The 24,618-nt window shown below is 44.6% G+C and overlaps 1 protein-coding gene across 1 annotated transcript in view; it reads right to left on the bottom strand.

Moving 5' to 3' along the window:
* fancg (FA complementation group G) overlaps positions 1 to 24,618 on the bottom strand; it is a 63,738-nt gene that overhangs the window by 18,237 nt on the left and 20,883 nt on the right. Inside the window, exons 6-9 of the mRNA XM_078550373.1 lie at positions 20,929 to 21,059; positions 14,979 to 15,125; positions 3,183 to 3,349; positions 2,450 to 2,516 (exon numbers count right to left, since the gene is read on the bottom strand). Coding sequence (XP_078406499.1) covers positions 2,450 to 2,516; positions 3,183 to 3,349; positions 14,979 to 15,125; positions 20,929 to 21,059 — 512 coding nt within the window. The remainder of the gene's footprint in view (positions 1 to 2,449; positions 2,517 to 3,182; positions 3,350 to 14,978; positions 15,126 to 20,928; positions 21,060 to 24,618) is intronic.

Genomic DNA, 24,618 nt, shown 5'->3' with positions numbered 1-24,618 from the left:
AAAGCTTGTTCAAAGGCAGCCTTGCAGCCAATGGGAGCTCACTCATCACCTCCCACTAGAAAGGAAAGACAAAGGCAGAGAAATGCAGAGTGGAAAGAGAAGCAAAAAATCAGTCAAGTAAGAATAGCAGATTGGAAGAGAGAGATAGACAGAAGATAGATTCGAACAGTAATAGAAAGGAAGTAGAAACAGGTAACAAAATGAGCATATTCTCAGACTTAGAATGTGCAAGGCAACAGGAGATATTATTAAAAACAGAATATGCTGTCACCTGTAAACATCTTTTATGGATGTTTCGAACTTAAATGTGCCCACCCCAATGTTACAGCTGGTTAAGTATGCTCTGTTGTGTTTTAATAGGATTTTCCTGTTATTGTAACATTTCTGCTGAAATACTTCCAGCAACATTTTGTGTTTGCATGAAGTTTCTAGTCAGAATAGAGTTTTCCAGTCATCTTTGTAAAGGTAACAAAGGCATTTAAAGACTAAATTTTTCTTTTAAATACAATTTTTATAATTGTTTTTTAAAAAAAGTTTTGTTCCTTTACATGTTTCGTGGGACAATATCACTATTTATCCCAATGGACATTTTCAGGGCTTCTCTGTTCCACTGCTGTTATTGTGTGCATCCCATGTTCCTGCCCTGATGTAGCCATCACATTCCCTTTTTTGTAACCTCCTATTCCTCCCCTCAAGCAGCTCCAGTAGCTTCTCCTGGCACTTCCCGTATCCTGATTCAGCTGTGGGTGCAATATTGCACCTTCCCCAGTAGCTGCTTTACCATCCAACTGTCATCTTGCTTAGCCTCCCCAAAAGCTGCTGCTCCTTGCCCAAGCCTAGCTCAACCCCAGCTGTGCACCGGGTCCTAACTTTGGCTTCCAAAGCAGACTCCTGTCTTCCCAGCTCCACTGTTGAGCTATTAGTCTGTTGTGGGCCAATGACGTTGCCCAACCTTCCACATCACCACCACCGCCACCATCCCCCAACCCAATTTCTGGTCCATTATCACCCCTTGATGCTCCTCAGCCCATTGGCAGCAGCAATTTGACAGTCCTGACCCCAATCCCAAGCACCTGCTTGTTGACCAGTCTCTGCTGCCTGCACGACTGCCTCACCTGTGAATAAGCAATTTCAATTCATGCTCCCATGACCGACATGACAAGTCAAATCATACTAATGCATTGTTTCAATCAGGGCTCACAGGTAACAAATGCATTTTTGAATTGACTTCACCTTCATTTGTTATGCTCCCCATTCCCTCCTGCCCCATTTTCACTCCAGTTGTCATTCTCCCCTTCTTGACACCCTGTCACTCCCTTCTACCTCACCTTCTCAATTTACTGTTCATTTTCTCTCTCCCTCTCACCGCTCCTCACGCCCTCCTCCGGTCATACTTATCTTACCGGATTCACTGGTTGCACCACTGCTGTCACTTCCAGTAGGTTTCAGTTCTTCTCTGCTGGACTTAGTTACTCTCCTGCTTGGTCTTTATCATCCTTCTGGTTAAGTTAGGCCTTTATTCATTAGAGTTTAGAAGAATGAGGGGTGATCATATTGAAAGATTTTGAGGGGGCTTGACAGGGTAGATGTTGAGAAGATGTTTCCACTAGTGGGGGAATCTCAAACTAGGGGACATAGTTACAGAATTAGGGGACACTCATTTAAAACTGAGATTCGAAGGAATTTCTTCTCTGAGGGTAGTGAATGTCTGGAATTCTCTACCCGAGGGTTGTGGAGGCTAGATCACTGTAAGTATTTAAAGAGGAGGGAGATAGATTTTTGAAATATCAAGGAGTTTTGAAACATCGAGGGCTGGCATGAGGCCTGGGGCAGATCAGCCATGATCTTATTGAATGGCAGGGCAGGCTTGAGGGGCCGAATGGCCTACTCCTGCTCCTATTTCTTATGCTCTTGACTTGCACAATGTTCCATTGATTTATCCTCCCCTGACGGTCTTCAACTCTATTCTCTCATTCCCCTACCTCTAATGTTGCTTCATCTTCTCCCTTGGTTGACTTCGGACTCCTCTCTTACCCCACCCCATAATCCTGTTCTACCTATCCTCTACCTTCCACCTAGTGCTTGCCTCTATACCCTTTACTTTCCTACAGTCTCCAATTGGACTCTGCCTTTTCCTTTAGCTTATGATCGCCAATGCTCAGTATTTCTTTAGCCCTAATCCACTTATACACCCTCCCCTAAATAACCCTACCTGACCTTAAGACTTTGTCATTGTTTTCCATATACAATACCAAGGAAGATCTATAGAGATTAATGGTAAGGACAGAAATTGCCATTGTCCATTCAGAATGAGGACTGAGCTTGTACATAGTTCATTTAACAAAGCATCTTCTTGAGCAACATCTGTTCCCAGGATCTTTATTCACTAAAACCTAAAAAAAATCATGCAGATATCTAATGTATCACCAAACATTTTTAAATGACTCACTTCCTGCTGGGATCCCTCAAGAAATGAAGCCAGTAGATCAAGATAATGTTCCGCTGCCGCTTCAACTCTAAACAAAATTGCAGAAAGTGAAACTGAATCTAAAAACCATCAAAATAAATTAGTCCTTTTCAGAGACAAAAACATTCCCTAGGTGGCTCAACGAGTGTGTTCCATGAGCTGATTCAGATCGGGAACACTGCTGATTGAATTCCTAAGCTAAGTCAAGTCTCAGTTTGGGCATTAATAGGAATATATTTGACCTCCATCCTAGCGGGTTATAGTTTGGAAAGTCAACCAGCTCTCTAGTTCCTGATCACCTCTGACGACTTCACCTTTTAGTCCATGTATTCAAACAGCTGATATATCCAGGCTTACACATGGATCATTGCAACTTGGGCAGGGACCAAAGGATAGCTGCTGCCCAGGGAATTGTAACCCAGCAAGAAGTCAATGCCTCCAGGAAAAGGGAGGAAAAATAGTTGAATATTTAATTTTTGATCTTGAGCAGCAAATCTGAAGTATATTTCACGTGAATCAACCTTCCATTCACAGAAAAAGCTTCAGCACCTCACATTGCATTTATTCTTGGAATGTAGGCATCACTGTCCACCCACCACTGGCATTAATTGCCCACTCCTGGGTGCCCTAAGAAGGTGGTGCAGACTGCCTTTCTGAATCATTGCAAACCATTTTTTCATATATTGCCTATATAATAGGAATTTTGTAATAGTACCTTCCTATCTGGAGAAACCTTCTGGCAAGGGAGTGCTTTACATGCACCTGGTTTACACCGGTCAACAGATGACATGTTGCAGGAATCCGTATGAGCTGCTCAGGTCGGATCAGAAATTGAGAATCAACATGATTGCCAGCTTTAAACTGATCACAACTTTCCAAAGCCTAGAAAAGAAAATTTAACACATTCCACATTTCAGTTCACTGCTGTTTAAATTTGAACTCTATAGAAGTTACGCAGCCCTAATTCAATCTTAGTGTAAGTTATAGTGTGGGAGGGTATTATTAATTGGACACAGAAAATGGGCATGGAGTAAAAAGGGCTGGACTGCCTATATTATATATTTATATCCTGATTATAGCTTCATGCCACAATCAAACATGTATTTATTAGCTACTCATAACCAAACATTTTTCTTAAGCTTTAAAGCAAATAGAATGAGAGCTAATTTTAAGAGTTACAGATACAAAATTTCAGACTCAATATTTTATAGCATTTAAAGAGGCCACTCAAGCCAAATGCACCTGTGCTGATTTCACTGGAAAGTCCCAATTGCCTGCCCTTTGTCACATTTTTGTTTGACTTTTTTTTCAAATATTTATCCACCTCCCTTTTAAAAGTTATTTATAGATTCTACTTTGATTATTGTTTCTGGTCAGGCTTTCCATGTCCAAACCCTCTTACTTCTGGGAACAGTTGTTGCTTTCTAAGGATGTAGACAAATTAGGAATTGAGAGCTTGTTATTGGTAGCACTTTTACTCCTGAGTCAGAGGGTCATGGATTCAAGTCACAATCCAGAACTTTTGTGCACACCATCTGTGCAGATACTACAGTGCAATATTGTCACATTACAAGAGGCATTTCTGGCACTTTTAGGCCTTATTTCCACATACATAAGGCACAGCATCTGTGCCTTAACCACTTTAAGTGATCCCTCCCTCCCAATATGGTAAAGAGCATTGCCTAGAGATCAAACTGAAACTCTGGTAACTGCAAGTGTTTCCTAATACATGAGTCCCATTTTATGCCCTTGGTCTTTGAATAGAAGAATAAACTGTATAAGACTTGGTGATCTAGGCTATAAATGAAGATTTATTCGAGATAGAAGTTACAGAGCAGCATAAAGCCAATACTACAGAATCTACCTAATTACAGAACTTTTAACTTACACCTCTTCATGGTCAATTTTTTTCAAAATCCACAACGCTTTGTTCACTCTCTTAGCAACATTAAATGTGGACTTGCAACCCGAACACAAAATCTGAACACTATTTTGCCTAAACAAGTCTTTAAGGTCTTAGTTCCATAATCTGGAAATTGGGAGCATGTTGCTTACTGTTTACCCTTTATGTTTGTCAAGTTTAACAGAAGTACAAGAAAACATAATGGAATCTTCCATAAGTGAATCAAGTTTATCAAACTAATGTGATGTAGGGAAATCCATATTTAACAATTAGTTTAAATTTTGTTATGTATAATTGTAATCAATGCAGAACGCTAGTACACTACGTGACTGACTCTTTGTAAAAGACATGGCCTCATGTCAGTACAAGCTCCACTTTTATGGTTAAATTAGAGAGCAAATGCTGCAACACCATCAAGACTGAGCAGTCCAAGTCTGGGACAATTATACTTCCTGGCAATTAAAATTTATCAGTGGTACTTGATACCGATGACTCAGAGGGGAATTAGAAAGCCCTATTGTATAAAGAAAACAGCTATGACGTGTTCAACATTCAGTCTTATGTCCTAAATTAATGTAGTTTTTAAACTTGATTACGATTCTTGGGCCAGACCCTGGGACATGGGGAGAGATCCGGTTAGGGACGAATAACATTTTGTTTAAGGTAGATAAAGGTTAAGGTTCAAGATGCCTACTTTTGGAATAAAGCCACAAGATTCCACAGGTTTTAAACAAACAAAAATACAAACTTTACTATTCTAGTTCAGAAAGATAAAACAATTTACAATATCTATCTTATACTCTAACATTCAGGGTAAGTATGAGGTACATGTGAACATTCAGGGTAAGTATGAGGTACATGTGAATTAACAAACGAGCTGTGGTCGAACACATCACACTACAGAGTAAATGACAGATGCAACCAAGACAGAGTCCATGGATTTCTCAAGAGCCCACACAGATGTCAGTAAACACCAAGTTACACAATCACGTTGATACTCTGTCTCACGAGGGATTCCAATCTCCACGTTTGAAGAACTCGCCTTGGAATTCTCTCTAAAAATCACTCTTGGATGGCCAACTGACAGGGCTTCAATCTCGCCTTCCGAGATTCCTTACATATGAACATACAAAGTAGGAGCAGAAGTAGATCATTTGGCCCCTCAAGCCTGCTCACGCCATTCAATAAGATCACAGTTGATCTGTTTGTGTTTCGAGTTCCACATTCCCGTCTACCCTCGATAACCTTAGATAGATAGTTAGGCAAGGAAATCAATCTATCTCTGCCTTAAAAATATTCAGTGACCCCACTTCCACCACCTTCTGAGGCAGAGAATTCCAAAGTCGCACAGCCCTCAGGAGAAAAAAATTCTCATCTCTGTCCTATAAGGGCGGCCCCTAATTTTAAAACAGTGCCCCTAGTTCTGGACTCACCCACAAGAGGAAACACTTCTTCCACGTCCACCTTGTCAAGACTGTTCAGGATCTTATATGCTTCAATCAAGAAATAAGCCCAGCCTGTCCAACCTATCCTCATTAGACAACCCACCCATTCCAGGTATCAATCTAATAAACCTCCTCTGAATTGCCTCCAACGCACATACACCCTTCCTTAAATAAAGAGACCAAAATTGCACATAGTTTCGGGATGCGGTCTCACCAATGCCCTGTATAACTGAAGCACAGCATAACATCCTTACTTTTATGTTCAATTCCTCTCATAGTAAAGGATAGCATTCCATTAGCCTTCTTGATTACATGCTATACCTGCATACTAGAACACCTAAATCCTGCTGCACCTCGGAATTCTGCAGTCATTCTCTGTTTAAGTAATACTCTGCTTTTTTATTCTTCCTGCCAAAGTGAACAACTTCACATTTTCCCAGATTATACTCCATCTGCCAGATTTTTGCCCATGCACTCAACTTATCTATATACATCTGCAAACTCCTTACGTCTTCTTCACAACATACTTTCCTACCTATCTTTGTGTCACCATCAAATTTAGCACCATGCCTTCACTCTCCTCATCTAAGTCACTGATGTAAATTGTAAAAAACTGAGGCCCCAGCACAGACCCCCTGCGGGACTCCACTCGTCACATCCTGCCAATCAGAAAAAGACCCATTTATGCATACTCTGTTTTCTGCCAGCCAGACAATCTTCTATCCATGCTAAAATGTTATCCCTTACACCATGAGCTTTTATTTTCTGCAGTAACCTTTGATGTGACACCTTATCAAATGCTTTCTGGAAATCTAAGTACAGTACATCCACAGGCTCCCCTCTATCCACTGCACATGTTACTCCTTCAAAGGACACTAATAAATTGGGTAAACATGGTTTCTCTTTCACAAAACCATGCTGACTCTTCCTGATTATCTTTTCTAAATGCCCAGCTATAACTTCTTTAATGATCGATTCTAACACCTTCCCCATGACATACGTAATGCTAACTGGCCTATTGTTTCCTGTTTTCTGCTTCCCTCTCTTCTTGAATAGAGGGGTTATATTTGCCACTTTCAAATCTGACGGGACCTTTCTACAATCTAGGGAATTTTGGAAAATTAACACCAATGCATCTACTACCTCATTAGCCATCTCTTTTAAGACCCTAGGGTGAAGTCCATCTGGACCCGGAGACTTGGCAGCCTGCAGCTCCATCAGTTTGCTCAGTACTGCTTCCCTAGTGATTGTAATTTCACCAAGTTCCTCTCTCCCCTCCACCTCCCTATTACTCAAATGTTATTTCTATCCTCTATGTATCCTTCTTCCTGGATTCAAGTACACTCAAACACTAGCTTACAAGCATACTTTCAGATCTATGGCCGTGCTAAGAACACCACTGCTCCAAAGGGGTACCTTTACCTGCAACGACCCTCTTTCCTTAAAGTCTGCTCCCTGCAGCCCTTTCTTTAACTTAATTGGGACCTGTTTCTGTCCCTTTTGTCTTTGTGACACTTGTTGGCTGGCACACTGCCTCAAACAAACTGCCTCAAGTAGAGTTGCTCACTGGCCCTTGAACTCATCTGGGGACCTGTCAAAACACTCCCAGACAGAGAGTCCCAGCGTTGTTACTAGGCAGGAACCAATGTAACAGGAAATCAAAATAGAAAATGCTGGAAAAACTGAACAAGTCTGACAGCATCTGCAGAGAGAAACAGAGTTAACGTTTCAAGTCTATATGACTCTTCAGAGCTCTGAAGAAGTCATATGGACTCAAAACGTAAACTCTGTTTCTCTCTGCAGATGCTGTCAGACCTGCTGAGTCTTTCCAGTATTTTCTGTTTTGATTTCAGATTTCCAGCATCCACAGTATTTTGCTTTTACCAATGCAACAAACATTGGAATATTCTGAACCTTAAATGTTACAATCTCCATAGGCTTCTAATTTAACACCCAGGGAAACACAGATCAATGGATTTCATGACAACCTGTAATGCTTTAAAAGAGAAGCAGTCACTTTCTGTTAAATTATATAACAGCCCTTTGTATCCCTTGGTACGATTAAGTTCTAAAATCAGCTTTTATAGCTATGTAGTCCTTTTGACTCTTATTCAATCAAATGTATCATGCCGTATTTTATGTGTATCTGCTACCTCAGCTTTAACACACTGATTGTCTTTATGCATTCATTTTATATCCACTTTGTATAAGATTTTACGTATGAAATGACTTTGTAATTTCTACATTATCAAGGCTAGGTGCCACTTGTACCCTTTTACTATTTCTAATTAACTCTGTTCCAAGCACTAGCAACACACTAATAAGTATCTGCCTTAATGCGAGTTCTACAAGACATACAATATCGATACCTATACATCAATTAGGCATTTGGGACGATGAGCCCAGGAATCACTCATGAGATATTACTGACATCATACCCTCTTTTATCACAAACAAGCAGACACCGAAACTACCTTAAGCCAGCTGTTATCTCAGTAGAAAGTCATGAAATTTAATGAAGTAACAGAGAAAGTTATAATGAGAAGGACTGACCCACAAATAACTGACACATTAAGGGAGCAGGAGATAGCAGGGAGTAACATCAGTAGATGACCACGCACCACCTAAACCAATCAGAAACTAGTCACGCACACTTAGACCAGAGCTCAGGAACATCACTGATCATGCACATGGGTTGTGGTTTGGAAAGAGTTAATAAACAACAGCTTTCACCGGCCAACGCATGTTATGCTTTTTAAATTCATTTACAGAATGTGGGCTTCGCTGGTTAGGCTAGTATTTATTGCCCACCCCTAATTGCCTTTGAGAAGGTGGTGGTGATCTGCCTGTTTGTGGATGGGGTGCCAATGAAGTGGGCTGCTTTGTCCTGGATGGCATCAAGCTTCTTGAGTGCTGTTGGAGCTGCACTCATCCAGGCATGTGGGGAGTATTCCATCACACTCCTGACTTGTGCCTTGTAAATGGTGGACAAGCTTTGGGGAGTCAGGAGGGCAAGTTACGAAATTTGAAACTGAAGACAAGAGACTGCTTTCCAGCTGGGAGCAGAAGAACACAGAGCTGACCGAGAGAGAGCGAGAGAGAGAAGACCACATGTCACCTTGCACCCTAGGCTGAATCGGGATGCAAGAGTCACTGCCTAGCTTTGTTAAGTTTTTTTTTGTTGCTTAATAAATGTTTTCCGAGTTACACCACTAGATTGTCTCCTATTACCTGAATAGTTAAAGTTTCAAAAGAACAAATTAATATTAAGTGAGTGCAAGCTCATGGATTTGGGGGGGGGGTTAAACACCCCCAAAAATTTAACAGTAATGGCTTCCTAAACTCTTCATTCCATCCAGTTACAAGGCCCCAGTGAATCTGCATGTGTTACATAGCACTTCATCTAAACTTGGATTCATTTCAGGGCAAAGCAAGCAACCTGTATTCAGTTATTCTACTTATAATCAAAATGTATTTGCACAGGAGTAACATTTTATCAAGAGTCATTTTATATGAGACAACAAGAAATATCATCCCTAACTAGTAGCCAGGTTTAAAGTGACCAACCAGAAGAGTCTAGAACTAGAGGTCACTGTCTCAGAAAAAGAGGTCAGCAATTTCAGACTGAGATGAAGAGAAATTTCTTCATTCAGAGGGTTGTGAATCTTTGGAATCCTCCACACCAGAGGGTTGTGGATGCTCGGGCATTGAGTATTTTCTAGGCTGAGATTGATAGATTTTTGGACTGCAATAGAATCAAAGGATATGGGATCAAACAGGAAAGTGCAGTTGTGGTTGAGAATCTCACTATGATTAACTATGATCTTATGAATAACGGAGCATGCACAAAGGGCAATATTGCATATTCCTTTTACTATTTCTTATATAATAAAAATATGAAGAATTTCTAATTATTTAAATAACAGCCAAACCTCTTCAGGCAAGATATAAAGATAAACTCCATCTGACTTGTTCAATCTCAATGAATACTCGTACTTGATCTGTTGTTAGTGACAAATCTGTCATTTTCATCCAACTCATCTTCTCCATCCCTCAAGGATCAAACAAGAAGCATCACCAAACGCACATAAATATTGTGGACCCCAAATTCCTAGACGAGGAAAGCATAATACCAAGGGAACCTGGCAAAAATTTACCTTTTTACCCACGATTAAGGTCCCTAAATTGAAGGAATATGATTTCCAAAACATGAAACTCACCACTGAAACGCATGGAAAAGTGTGTTGTTGCTGTACATGCCTGATATATACATCGCAAAGTTAGGCTTTGTCCATTCCAGTGCAAGTACCCATTTAACTGTGTGGTAAGTTTTAAATACGACCAAACAACCTCACTGGCACTGAAAATTAATTTTTATTGTGGAGATTCATTCCTGAAGATTCCAATTATTGTTAGAGATTTAGAAAGGTTACAATATATAATTTACATATTACAATATGTAATCGGGGAGATGGTAGCAACGTCACTGGCCTAGTAATCCAGAGGCTCAAGCTAATGCTCTGGGAACATGAGTTCAAATCCCATCATGGAAGCTGGTGGAATTTAAATTTTAAAAAAATCTGGAATTGAAAGCTAGTCTCAGTAATAGTGACCATGAAACTATCATCGATTATTGTAAAAATCTACCTGGTTCATTAATGCCCTTCAGGGAAGGAAATCTACCATCCTCACCTGGTCTGGCCTACATGCGACTCCGAAGTGACCTCATGTCGGCGCGGCAGCTGCCTGTCATCTCTACGGGCTCCTCTCAGGGCGCTCTGAATGAGGGCGGTAGCTCCTCTGCCCCTCTGCAATGTGGTTGACTCTTAAATGCCCTCAGAAATGGCCTAGCAAATCACTCAGTTCAAGGGCAATTAGGGATGGGCATCAAGTGCTGGCCTTGCTAGCGATGCCCACATCCCATGAAAGAATTTTTAAAAATTCTCTTTCTGTTCCTTACCTCTCAAAAAGAGGGAAGCTTGGTTTAAGAGATTTCTGATTTGACATTTGAATTGAATATTCCAACTGACTTTTGCTGTTTCATCGGCTAGTGTCCCGGGGCACAGTGGTGAGGGCACTTCAGTCACTGGAGGATCTGGCGGAGAAATAGAGTGGCCATGGCGCCAGCAGTCGGAGGACTGCAGGGGGCCAGGCACATGCTTGGTCGGTGGCTGATGATGTGCCTCTGGAGTCGTCCACGACATAGCAAACGCAGGAAATGCAGCAGGGTGTGTGGAAGGATCTGGTGGAGACCCACGAGGTTCAGCTTGGCCTGGTGTCCGTGGTGGAGGAGTGTACGCGGACCATCGCCAATGCAATAAGCCTCATGGCCGAGCACCATGTGTCCTCCATGGAGAGAGTGGCGACTCTCGTGGAGAGGCTCCTCCAGGAGACCAGTCAGGGCTTCCTGGGGATGTGCTCTGACCAGCAAGCCCTCACATCAGCATTGATCTCAGCTGGTTAGTGCCAGTATGGGAGATAGTCTGGACACCTAGTTTCCCAGCTCGGTGCCCATCCATTCACGGCGAGCAAGGAGGTCCGAAGTGACCTCACGTCGGCGCAGCAGCTGCCTGTCATCTCCACGGGCTCCTCTCAGGGCGCTCTGGATGAGGGCGGTAGCTCCTCCGCCCCTCTGCCAGTGACCGTTGCATCCGTTGAGGCTGCGATGACTGGGAGATGCCAGCTGTGGAACTGGCAGCTCCCTCCCAGGCGGGGCCAGCACAGGCTCCACAAGCCAGAGGACGGCCGCCAATGTCAGAGGCCAACAGGACAGCAGAGTCAGCAGGCTGTCTCAGATGCCAGTCCCAGCGATGGGGCAGCATCAAGATGTAGCACCCGTAAGCGTAAACATAAGGCACCTTAGGCACACCACGGGTTTATCACTGGTGCTTTTGTGTTGGCCCACAATGAGGTCTTTGAGTTGGTGTGATGGTGAACACCTTTGTCATTTTGTTCTCTTAAGTTCCTTTTGTTATACCATTAAATTCAGACATGTCACCATGGCTGAGGGTGCCTCTTTCCTTCTGCAGGTGGATGGTTACCAATAATGTAATGAGTGATTTGTGGGACATTCAGCTTTATTGACCAGGCCCTTAATTAATGTTCCTATCCAGGCAGAATTTGCACTCAGATATCGAGTATGGACCCTGCAGCCTAGGCTTGTCGTGGAGGTCCGTACGTGGTGTGCTAGCTGAAGGTTCGTTGGATTAAAGCCTCTCGGGTGTCCCTGCTTCCCTGGAGTATGCCCAGGTCAGCCTCTACCCTCTCAGCATTTCCCTGTGCGTGCTCATCCTCGGACTCATTGCTGGACTCATCGTGTGCAGCCACTGCTAGTGCGTCTACATCTTCTTCGTCCACAGCGTCCCCTCTTTCCAGCGCAAGATTGTGGAGAGCGCAGCATGCAACCACTATCAGCAACACACGATTTGGGGGGTACTGGAGTGCGCCCCCCTGAACGGTCCAGGCATCAGAAGCACATCTTGAGAAGACCGATGTCTCTCTCCACCACAGCCCTTGTGGTGCTGTGGCTCCTATTATACTACTGCTCAGCAACTGTTCTTGGATGGCGGAGAGGCGCCATGAGCCACCTTCTGAGAAGTTAGCCTTTGTCACCCAGCAGCCATCCATCCAGCCGGGCTGGAGCACTGAAGAGCCCCGGCACCTGGGAGTATCTGAGGATGTAGGCGTCGTGGGAGCTGCCTGGGTACCTTGCACAGACTTGTAAAATCTGCATCCTGTGATCACACACTATCTGTACGTTCATGGAGTGGAATCCCTTCCTGTTGATGAAGACACCGGGCTCACCTGCTTGATGGCCATGTGTGCAGTCTATTGCACCCTGGACACGGGGGAAGCCAGCAATGGCCGCAAAGCCTCTCGCTCACTGTGTCTGGCTTGCCTGGTCCCAACGGAAGTGGATGAAGGTCAATGCATGCCTGAACAGAGCGTCTGTAACCTACTTGACACAAGTGTGGACAGCTGATTGGGAAACACCACAAAAGATCACCCACCGACCCCTGGAAGGAGCCAGGGGCATAGAAGTTGAGGGCAGCTGCGACCTTTAGGGTCACTGGCATGGGGTGTCCACCCACACAGTTAGCAGAGATCTCAGGTCCAAACATTTGACAGATATAGTTGACTGTCTCCTTTGAGAGACGGAGCCTCCTTCGGCACTGCGCCTCAGACATATTGAGGTAGCTGCTTCGCCGCCTGTATACCCTGGCAGCAGGATAGTGGCGTCTTCTGCAGCTCCTTCCTCCTTGGACTACTTCTTGGCCTTGCAGCTCTCTTCCCAAAGGTGGCTCCCCTGGAGGCTGAATGTGCACTCCTGGCCTCCCCCTTCTAGCCCTCCCTTCCTCCTCAGAGGAGCTGCCCCCAATGGAGAGTTCAACTCCCATTCCCAGGCTAAGGGAAGGCTTCCTGAAACCTGCAGGCCCAAAAACGATTCTTCACTGCAGAGTGCTGACCTGAAGTTTGTGAGTCCAGTCCAAGCAGTTGGTATGCGTTTTGAAGTATTGCAACTCACATGGGCAAGTATCAGTTACTTTGTAAATTAAATGTTTGACAAAGCATACTCACGACCCCACTGAGCCCTCTTACCCCACCCGTGGATGACATTTCTACAAATGTCTCCTAGCTGCCTGCCCGTTGCGCCCGTGCGACAACCCGAAGATCGCACAGGCGCCAAAAAATCCCCATCAATTGGCACCTCAAGAGCCCATAGTGGCCCATTAATTAATGGCGGGCATCAGAGATCATCGCGTCCTGCCCGCCGAAATATCGCAATGGCGCGCAGTGACGTCAGGACACTCGTCCGATGTCACCGCATGTCATTGCACGCGTCGGCGTGTGGGTCCTGCCCCCACATGCCAATGGGAAAATTCTACCCTATGTTTCTTTTGATCCAGTGGTTTCCAGACTGTGGTTTGTGAACCCATGCTTCAGGGGGTTCACGGCAAAAATCCCATAATGGTGGAAGCAGAAATGTTTGTGCGCCAAAAGTATGGCAAAATGATAAATGTCAGATTGGCACCCACCAAAAGACCAGGGCCCAGTCTCTCGGGGGGCACTGCACTCATTGACCATCCTGAATGACAGGCTACTTGGTCAATGTCCAAAGAAGCAAATCAGGTATATAGACCATCCCAAATGACAGGCTACTTGACAATGGTTCTGACAACAGCAATCATTGGCCCAGCAGAACGCACCTTGACTCACACCTCATGACTGGACTTGAGGTTGGAGGGTCGTCGGGGGTCGGGTGTGCTGTGTCATCTGCTAGGACTTCAGAATCATGTGCTGCCTGTGCATTAAGGAGTTAAGTACTTGCATTTTAATTTAACTCCCCAGCCAGCTGCATGACCCTCCCACCCTGTACCTGAAAAGGCCCTTCCCCTCCTCCCAACCTCATCTGGAGGACTTCAGGATTTAGAGATGAGGTCAGGAGGGGAAGGGCCCTGGCCACAGACAGACACCATATCCTTGGCCCAGGGCCCTTTTGCCTTTATTGCATCTTTACAGACATATTAAAGGCTCCATTTAGTGGTGACTGGCGACATAATCTGGCCAGAATGGAAATGATTGGGCCATTCCCCCATCAATCACACCTGGAGTTTAGCAATTCTGTAAGTAACTAGGTTTGATTTTGTACATCTAATTTGTATTAGGTAACTATTCTTCACTTATCGCATTTTGCTAAATAATGATAAATAATAATGTAATTATTAATATTGTGCAATAAAGTGCCATAAGAAAAACAAATTTTATATTTCCAAGATGACTGCTTTTATAACTTATACTCAAGTAAGGGAGAAAATCTCTGGAAAATATTTATTTTTAGGAGGGGGTTTGCAAAATTTGGCATTTTCATGAAAGGGGTTTGCTGGATGTTAAAATTTGGGAATCACTGTTTAATCCAAATGCAGCATCTGAACTACTTCACTAGCATGCGGAGATCAGTTCAATGTCTAACTGCATTGTGCAGATGGTCATCAGCATCGCTGCGTCTTCCAGGACAAATCAATTCAATGCATAACCAGACGCAAACAATGGTGTCCAGTGTGTAACTGGCATTTTAATGACTTTTTGCCCAACACTAACTTGTTGAAAAAAATGGAAAGGTATGTAAATCAATACAGTGTAAAAGGATAAAACTAGAACTCACCACATAGAGATGATTAAGGGCCTCAAGCTCAGCCTCCACCATCTCCAGTTGTCGGTACATCATGGCAGCATGATACAGCGCGGAAAGGCAATGGATGTCTGCTTGTAGGGCCCATCTAAAATATTGCAGGGCAGTGTGCGGTCTGCCCTAAAACAGATAAATTCAAAAATCATAATTTTGATGCGAGTGTAATGTTTATAAAATCTTACCTTTACATATAAAACTGACTTCAATTATATTCAATTAAATTTTAATTTACAAACACTTTGGTTGGGCTGCTGCATTTAGCATAATTTGTTAAGTAAGCTAAAACAAGGATGAATGCTGCTTTCATCTGTGGAAAAGGCAGACACAGCTTAAATTGAGCCTAATTCCTAATTCTCTCCCCGCCCCCAACCTTAAAGCAGCTTATATTTCACCCCTCTCCTAACTTTACTCAGTTCTGCGGAAGGGTAGTGAGGACTCGAAACGTCAACTCTTTTCTTCTCCGCCGATGCTGCCAGACCTGCTGAGTTTTTCCAGGTAGTTCTGTTTTTGTTTTTAATTCCTATCCTCTCTGGCAGTTTGAATGCAATCTGTTTTCAGACATGTCATGAGTGCAGACGTTGCCTAGCTTGGGGTCTAAAATTGAATCATGCAAATGGTGTGGTCCACAGCATCATTTCAGATTCTATATACACAAATTTAAAGTTTAAAAATTGCAAGGGGCCATCACCAAGATTGTGCCGCCATCTATAAAACCCAAAATGCCCGAGGCTTTTTTTTAAATGGCTTTAACTACCTGCACTTACTTCAATAAATTATGTACTTGAACACTTGAGTATTTGTTTCTCCATGTCCTTTTACTGTCAGATATTTGATTGGTTTGGTGATTTTAATTGCTGCTGAGAACATCAGTGCAGGAATTTCTTCTTGTAATCTGAATGAGTTAATTGTGTGCACATTGTGCATGAGAAACAAACTCCAATTAAAGGAACTGCTGTTTATTTATGGGCCTGAATTTTACCCTTAGCGGGCGGGCGCGCACAATCGGTGGGCCCGGGACCGGTCGGGAAACAGGTTCACAACTGCGAATTCACGCTGGCTGGCCAAATAAAGCCCGCCCAGCATGAAATGTGGCTTCCCCGATAGTCGGGAAGGCCCGGGCGGGGGGCCTGTATGGCGCCAGGTCCAATGGCAACCTGGCGGGCTGTTTAAAAATGGCACAGGCAGCTCCTTGAAGGCTGCCAGGGAAGAACATTCCTTAAGCGTTCTGCAGAGTGAAGCTATGGCCTCACAAACAGAAGGAGACACCAGACAGGAGGACAGGTCAGGTGGCGAGTCGCCCCCCCCCCCGGTTTTCGGATGAGTGTCTCGCGGTGTTGCTGCAGGAGGTGGCTGCCAGGAGCGATATTCTCATCCCCAGAGATGGAAGGAGGAGGCCACCGCACCAGACCAAAAGAGCCTGGGAGGAGGTGGCAGCCAAGGTCAGCAGCCACAATGTTGTGCGGCACACATGGGTGTAGTGCCGCAAAAGATTCAATGATCTGCTGCGCTCGGGAAGGGTGAGTACTGTGTTGACATGGATCAGTGTGGTGAAGTGTTAAGAGCTGGCCGTCCCCACGTGGAGCTCAGGGGTGTCAGAACGCCAACTGAGCTCTCAACTGAGTGCCAACTATCAATGGTTCCGGAGTTGGCCAAGGGGGTGAGCCCTGGCTGCTTGGACTGAGTGCCTTGCGGCTCGAGGGCCACAACTCAGATGTGTCCTGCGAGGTGTTCCTCAGATGGGGTTGGCCAGGCTGCTATGGCGCTGCAGGTAGAGAGTGGACTAATCAACGCTCCTCCGTCCTTTGAGGAGAAGAGGAACCATAACAACATAGAGAAGTCACGGACATGTGGAGGCCCCACAAACCTCCAAATCCTGATCAGATTTGAGCAGGACGCCTTGGAGCTGGAGAGGTGCCATGCTCCTCATTCAGCTGCTCATGGGGAGGCTGGGATGTCAGAGGAAGGTAAGAGTGCAGCGCACAGAGGTGAGAGTTTCAGATGGTGCGAACATTCTTGTGTAGTCTCATCATTGATGGAGTCCCCATTGATCATTGAAAGATGATGGCACCATGATGCAGATCTCCATTGTCTCACCAGGGTGCCTGGCATGCACAGTGACAGTGTGATGACTTAAACTAATGATATGTTTTTATTCTCCCTTAGATAGGAACGTAAGAGCATAAGAAATAGAAACAGGAGTAGACCATTCGGCCCCTCAAGCATGCTCTGCAATCAATAAGATCATGGCTGATCTTCTTGTATTTTGATTTCCATGTTCCCATCTAACCCCGATAACCTCTGATCCCCTTGCCTAACAAGAATCTATCTACCTCCGCCTTAAAAATATTCAATGACCCCCGTCTCCACCACCTTCTGAGACAGAGAGCTCCAAAGTCGCAAAACCCTCCAAGGGAAAAAATTTCTCCTCATCTCTGTCCTAAAAGGGCGACCCCTAATTTTAAAACAGTTCCCGCTAGTTCTGGACTCACTCACAAGAGGAAACATTCTTTCGACATCCACCTTGTCAAGGCCGTTCATTATCTTGTATACTTCAATCAAATCACCCCTCACTCTTCTAAACTCCAGTGAAAACAAGCCCAGTCTGTCCAACCTTTCCTCATAAGACAACCACTCATTCTAGGTATCAACCTAGTAAACCTCCTCTGAACTGCTCCAATGCATTTATATCCTTCCTTAAATAAGGAGACCAAAACTGCACACAGTATTCGAGGAATGGTCTCACCAATGCCAGCAGGCTCCCTTTCGCAGGACCCTGAAGAGCCACCCCTCTTGCCAGGGGACTGCCAGGCTTCAGCTGCACCTGTGTCACACCCGCTCTCTGAACCAAGCACCAGCGCAGATACCAGCAGCTCGGTGGGAGTTTGATCCTCGGCTACAATGTTGGTGCACACCGGTGAGGGCACTTCACACTCGCTTGAGGTACAGGTGAAGGCAGAAAGTGCCCAGGGCGATGGCAGTCGGAGGACTGCTGGGGACCAGGACGATGCTGAGTCAAAGGCAGAGGATTAGCCTCTGGAGTCATCCATTAGGTGGCAGATGCTGGATGTCCAGCAGGATGTGTGGAAGGATCTGGCAGAGATCTATGAGGGTCTGTGTGTCATGGTCTCTGTTGTGGAGGAGTCCATGCGGAGCATAAGCACTGCATTGACCCTCATGCGTGAGCGCACTGCCTTCTCCATTGTGAGAGTGGCGACTGTCATGGAGAGGCAGCTCCAGAGACAGAATCAGGGACTCCTGGGGTTGCACTCGGACTTGCAAGCTCTCACACAGGCAAAGAGCTCACGTGGTCAATGCCAGTGTGGGAGATGAATGAGGCACCCAGTATCCCAGCTAGGTGCCCGTCCATCAATGGTGAGCAGGGAGATCCAGAGCAACCTCATGTTGGCACACGATCTGCTTATCGTCTCTGCGGGCTCTTCTCATGGCGCTCTGGATGACGGCAGCAGCTCCTCTGCCCCTCTGCCAGTAACCGTCACATCTGATGAGGCTGCAATGACTGGGGAGATGCCAGCCGTGGCACTGGTCGCTCCCTCCCAGGCGGGGCCAGCACAGGCTCCACTGGCTAGAGGACAACCGCCAAGGTCATCAAGGCCAACAAGACAGCAGAGTCAGCAGGCTGTCTCCAATGCTGTTGCCAGCGAGGGTGGGGGTGGGGGGGCACCAAAATGTAGCAGTCGGAAACGTAAGTTTAAGGTACCATGAGCACAGGAGGGACTGGCCACAGGTGATCTTCTGTTCTGTCATGTTTTTTTTAATGTTTACCGGTGTGAAAATGAACACCAGAGATGATCAAATTAATTTTTTTTGATTGTGAAAAGTACATAAATTTTGATTTTAACTGCCCGAGTAGGCTTCACCTTTGTTTTTCTGGTGCAGGGTACACCAGTTTCTAATGCTGGAAGTGAGTGACTCTAAACTTTATTGCACAGGCATTGAGTGGACATTGGGTTCAAATGAAAGGATCATTTCAGACATCCTGGATGGAGGTAACACCCCAGGTACGAGCTGAAGGAGCATTGGATCAAGACGTCCCTGATGTCCCTGCAATACAGAAGTCTGCGTCCACGCCCTCAGTGTTCTCCTCACCATGCTCCTCTTCTGACTCACTACTGGACTCATCCTCTGTGACCTGTGCAGCTGCCTCAAGATCCTCTTCCTCCAGTGGGTCTCCCCTTGCTAGTGCCAGATTGTGGAAAGCGCAGCATGCAACCACTATTAGTGACACCCACTCTGGCGGGATTGTAGTGCTCCCCCTAAGCAGTCCAGGCCTCGGAAGCGCATCTTGAGAAGACCTATAGTCCTCTCTATCACCGCCCTTGTGGAGGCATCACTCCTATTATAACGCTGCTCTGCCTCTATTCTTGGGTGGCGAAGAGGCATCATAAGCCACCGCTTCAATGGATAGCCCTTGCCACCCAGCAGCCATCCATCCAGTCAGGCTGGAGCAGTGAATGGCCTTTGCACCTGGGAGTGTCTCAGGATATAAACGTCATGGGAGCTGCCAGGGTACCTTGCACAGACTTGCAAAATCAGCATCCTGTGGTCACACTATCTGCACGTTCATCGAGTGGAATCCCTTCCTGTTAACGAAGGCACCCGGTTCACCCGCTGGTGCCTTGATGGCCACATGTGTGCAGTCGATTGCACCCAGGATATGGGGGAACCCAGCATTCACTGCAAGCCCTTTGGCTCACTCAACCTGGCTGGCTTCATCCGTACAGAAGTGAATAAATGTCATTACCCGCCTGAACAGAGCGTCTGTTACCAGCTTGACGCAACTGTGGGCAGCTGATTGGGACACTCCACAAAAATTCCCCACTGACCCCTGAAAACAGCCAGAGGCATAGAAGTTGAGGGACACTGTGGCCTTCTGAGCCACTGGCATGGGGTGTCCACCCACACCATTAGAGGTGATCTCAGGGCCTATCATCTAACAAATGGAGGTCACAGTCTCCCTGAGGCGGAGCCTCCTTTGGCATTGTACCTCAGACATATTGAGGTAGCTGCACCGCCACCTGTAAAGCCTGGCAGCAGGATTGTGGCATCTTCTGTGATCCCTTCCGCCTTGGCCTTCCTGCTGGCCCCTGCGCCCCTTGTGCCAGCGCCTTTCCTCCCACAGGTCGCTCCCCTGGAAGTTGCACTGGGACACATGGTCTCCTCTCCCTTCTGCCTCTCTCTTCCACCTCAAAGGAGGTGCCTCCAGAAGAGAAAACAGTCCCCATTACCAGGGCAACAGAAGAATGCAGGGCAACAGAAGAATGTCTGATACCTGGAAGAGACCACACGGTCAAAATCCTCCGAGGGCCTTGGAGACACCAAGGAGTCCTGAAATGACGCTTAGAAATGTGAAGACTGAAGCTCAGAACACAGATGAAGCTGTCAAGTTCAAATAAGCAACCAGCAGCACACTATCGCCTAAACTCCTCGCTACTCACAATGGCAATGCTGTTGACCATTTTTAACCCACTCTTGGATGAGGTTTTGCAAAATGTGGGCTGCCCACCTGCTTGTTTTGCCCATGTGGTGAGGGAGAAATCGCACGGGCAATGTAAAATCTGGATCAATTGGCTTTTTAAAGGCTTTAACTGGCCTTTTAATTGATGGCAGGCGCAGCACCAACACTGCGCACTCCCGCCGACCTGAAGATTGCACGTGTGCAGAATGACGTTGGGATCCTCGCCTGACGTCTTCTCAAGCTATTTTACGCCTGAGCGGGTCGGATGCGCGCCTGCCCGAGGCTTAAAATTCTCCCCATGGTTCTGTATGTAAACAAAATTAGAACAATTGCCCTTTATCAAAATACAGTCTCAGCTTAATTTTTCATATTCCTCAGCTATTTTCCTGCACTCTTTAAACAATTTCTTTTCTTTCACTAGGCAATCCAATTATTGACTTTAGGTACCATTTGGGCTGAGCTGTAGCCAATCAGAGTATAGATCTCTGCCAGAATTCTTTTAGAGCAAAGTCCCTCAGCTGCTTGCTGCAAAATATCAACAGCTTCCAAGTAATTGCCTTCTTCCATTTTACGAAACCCTATGGACACAAGAAACAAACAATATTATTAATCTACTTGCCTGACACTATACTGCAAGCAGTTTGTGAAATCAGGGCGCAAGTTTATATGCTCACTCTCAAATTTTCTACGAAGAATCATCTACATTGGTGGTACAGTCACTAAAACACTGCTTAAAAACGAGAAAGGAAAAATATTATCAGATCTCCTTCATGCAAGAACCACTTGTAGCTCTATTTAGAAGAGAAGATATACAAACCAGCACCAACTAACAAAACACCTTAAGTCTTTAAACTTCTTACATGGACATTGACGATGAGTTATGCAAAGCTGCAGGACAACATTAAGGACGGAGTAACCAGTTATGATCAAAAATACAAAATGCTGCAGACAAAACAAAAGCAGAAAATGCTGGAAATACTCAGCAGGTCAGGCAGCCTATGGAAAAACAGGGCTCAATCAAAGGTCTTAAGGCCTTAAGACCTTTCTTCAGGACTAGGAAGTATTACAGATGATCATTTAAAAACTCTTTTCCCCTTCTTTCCCTTGTCGTGTTCTTTCTCACACAGAAAACTAGCCAAAGGAGTAGAACAAGGGGTCAAAACTATTGAGGCAACTAATGTAAACTAGTGTCCTCATGTTGCTTATGTACCTTGCAGCCCCACATTGGTTGCCATTATTCTCCTTATTTATGGAATGACATAATTGCATTAGAAGCAGTTCAGAGAAGATTCACTTGACTGATTCCTGTGACGAAGGGGTTATCTTATGAGGACAGGCTGGGCCTGTATCCATTGGAGTTTCGAAGAACGAGAGCTGATCTTATTGAAACGTATAAGATCCTGAGGAGGTCTGAAGAAGAGTCATACGGACTCGAAATGTTAACTCTGATTTTCCCTCCACAGATGCTGTTAGACCTGCTGAGTTTTTCCAGCATTTTCTGTTTTTGTTTAAGATCCTGAGGGGCCTTGACATGGTGAATGCTGAAAGAATGTTTCACCTTGTGGGAGAGAATAGAACTAGTTTAAAAATAAAGAGTCTCCCATTTAAGACAGAGATGGTCATGCAGCTGTGGAACTCTCTTCCTCAAAGAGAAGTGGAGGCAGGGTCATTGAATATTTTTAAGACAGAGGTAGATAGATTCTTGACTAACAAGGGAGTCAAAGGTTATTGGGGGTAGGCTGGAAAGTGGCACTGAGGCCACAATTGATCAGTCATGATCTTATTGAATGGCGGAGCAGGCTCGAGGGGTCAAATGGCCTACTCTTGCTTCTGATTCGTATGTATCCTGCACTTCATTGTATGTGGAGCAGTTTGGGATATTTCGAGGTGCTATTGAAATGTAAATTTTTTAATTCACGGGGAAGATTCTCGGAAACTAACGCTGAAATGATCGTAAAATGATGATGCTGGATGAAGTCAGTATGAGGAGCTAGGCACCAAAATGAGAAGCAGAACCTCAAATTTAATAATTTCTTGATTATTACCTAAGCCAGATGCAAATTGGCATAAGACAAATAAGATTAGAGAAATGAATGTGTAGCTCAAAGACTGGTGTGGGAGAAGTGGGTTCCAGTTTGTGGTGCACTGGCATCAGTATTCAGGAAAGTGGGATCTGTATTGTTGGGACGATCTACACCTTAACTGTGCTGGAGCTGGTGGCCTCACAAGCCACATAACTAGGGAAGTAGAGAGGGTTTTATACTGAATAGTGAGGGCAAGGGATCAAATTTGGGAAGATGTGGTAAACCAAAGAGTAGAAACAAGACAAGAGAGACTGGTATTAATATGGGAAATGATAAACAGACCTTGACAAGAAGGGACAAATAGTGCAAATCTAAGGGTAAATCAGCAGGTAAGGCTAGTTGCTATAAAAATAATACAAGGACAAAACTTAGATACAAAGGCTTTGTATCTAAGCACACGTAGCATTCGAAACAAAACAGATGAACTGATAGCACAAATAGAAATAAATAAGTAAGATCTGATAGCCATTACAGAGACAAGGCTGCAGGATGACATAGATTGGGACCTGAATATTGAAGGGCACATGACATTTAGAAAGGACAGGAAGTTAGGAAAAGGTGGAGAGGTGGCTCTGTTAATTAATGATGGTATTGGCACATTAGAGAGGATGACCTAAGTTCATGAAACAAGGATGTAGAAGCGGTTTGGGCTGAGATGAGAAATGATAAATGCAAGAAGTCACTTGTGGGAGTGGTGTACAGGCCCCTTAATTGTAACTACACGGTAGGATAGAGTATAAAAGAGATATGGGAGCTTGTCAGAAAGGTACAGCAATAATCATGGGGGATTTTAATCTACACATAGACTAGAAAAATCAGATGGGCAAAGGTAGCGTAGATGAGGAATTCATTGAATGTTTTCAGGATAGTTTCTTAGAACAGCACATTCCGGAGCCAACCAGAGAGCAGGTTATATTAGGCCTGGTACTGAGCAACGAGAAAGGATTAATTGATAACCTAACAGTGAAGGCACTCCTACGTAGCAGCGATCATAATATGATTGAATTTACATTCATTTTGAGGGAGAAACAAGTGCGTCCAAGAACAGTATTTTAAACTTAAATAAGGGCAATTATGAGGGCAGGAAAGCAGAGCTAGCTAAAGTAAACTGACAAATGAGGTAATGGGATAGATCAATAGAGGTTCAGTGGCAGACATTTAAAGGGATATTTCAGAATACGCAGAATATATACATTCCAATGAGAAAGAAAAATTCCAAGGGGAGGGCCCACCATCCATGGTTAACTAAAAAGGTTAAAGATAGTAACAAACTTAAAGAAAATGCATATAATTACGCAAAGACGGGTGGCAGTTCAGGAGATTGGAAAGAATATAAAGAACAGCGACGACTGACAAAAAGGTTAATAAGAAGGAAAAAAATTAGAGCACGAGAGAAAGCTAGCTAGTAACATAAAGACGGATAGTAAGAGTTTCTTTAGATATCTAAATAAGAGTTAACAGGGTGAGCATTGGTCCTATAGAGAGAGTGCATCTGGGGAATTGATAATGGAAAGTAGGGAGATGGCAGATGAATTAACAGGTAATTTGCTTCGGTCTTCACTATAGAGGATACAAGTAACATCCCAGAAATTGCTGTAAATCAGGAAATGGAAAGGAGGGAGGAACTCGGGAAAGTTACAAATCGCCAGGGAAGTGGTAATGAGCAAACTGTTGGGACTGCGGGCTGACAAATCCCCAGGTCCAGATGGACTTCACCCAAAGGTCTTGAAAGAAGTGGCTAGTGAGATAGTTGATGCATTGGTTTCAATTTTCCAAAATTCCCTAGATTTGGGGAAGGTTCCATTAGATTGGAAAATAGCAAATGTAATTCCTTTATTCAAAAAGGGAGGGAGACAGAAAGCAGGAAACTACAGGCCAGTTAGCCTAACATCTGTCATAGGGAAAATGTTAGAAGCTATTATTAAAGATGTTAAGGACACTTAGAAAAATTCAAGGCAATTGGACAGGGTCAACATGGTTTTGTGAAAGGGATATCATGTTTAGCCAATTTATTGGAGTTCTTTGAAGGGATCACATGTGCTGTGGCTAGCGG

This window comes from Cetorhinus maximus, chromosome 1 (assembly GCF_964194155.1).
Source record: "Cetorhinus maximus chromosome 1, sCetMax3.hap1.1, whole genome shotgun sequence".
In the NCBI taxonomy this organism is placed as follows: domain Eukaryota; kingdom Metazoa; phylum Chordata; class Chondrichthyes; order Lamniformes; family Cetorhinidae; genus Cetorhinus; species Cetorhinus maximus.
Note: the sequence above shows the minus strand (reverse complement) of the source record. Positions and strands in the feature narration are given on the sequence as shown.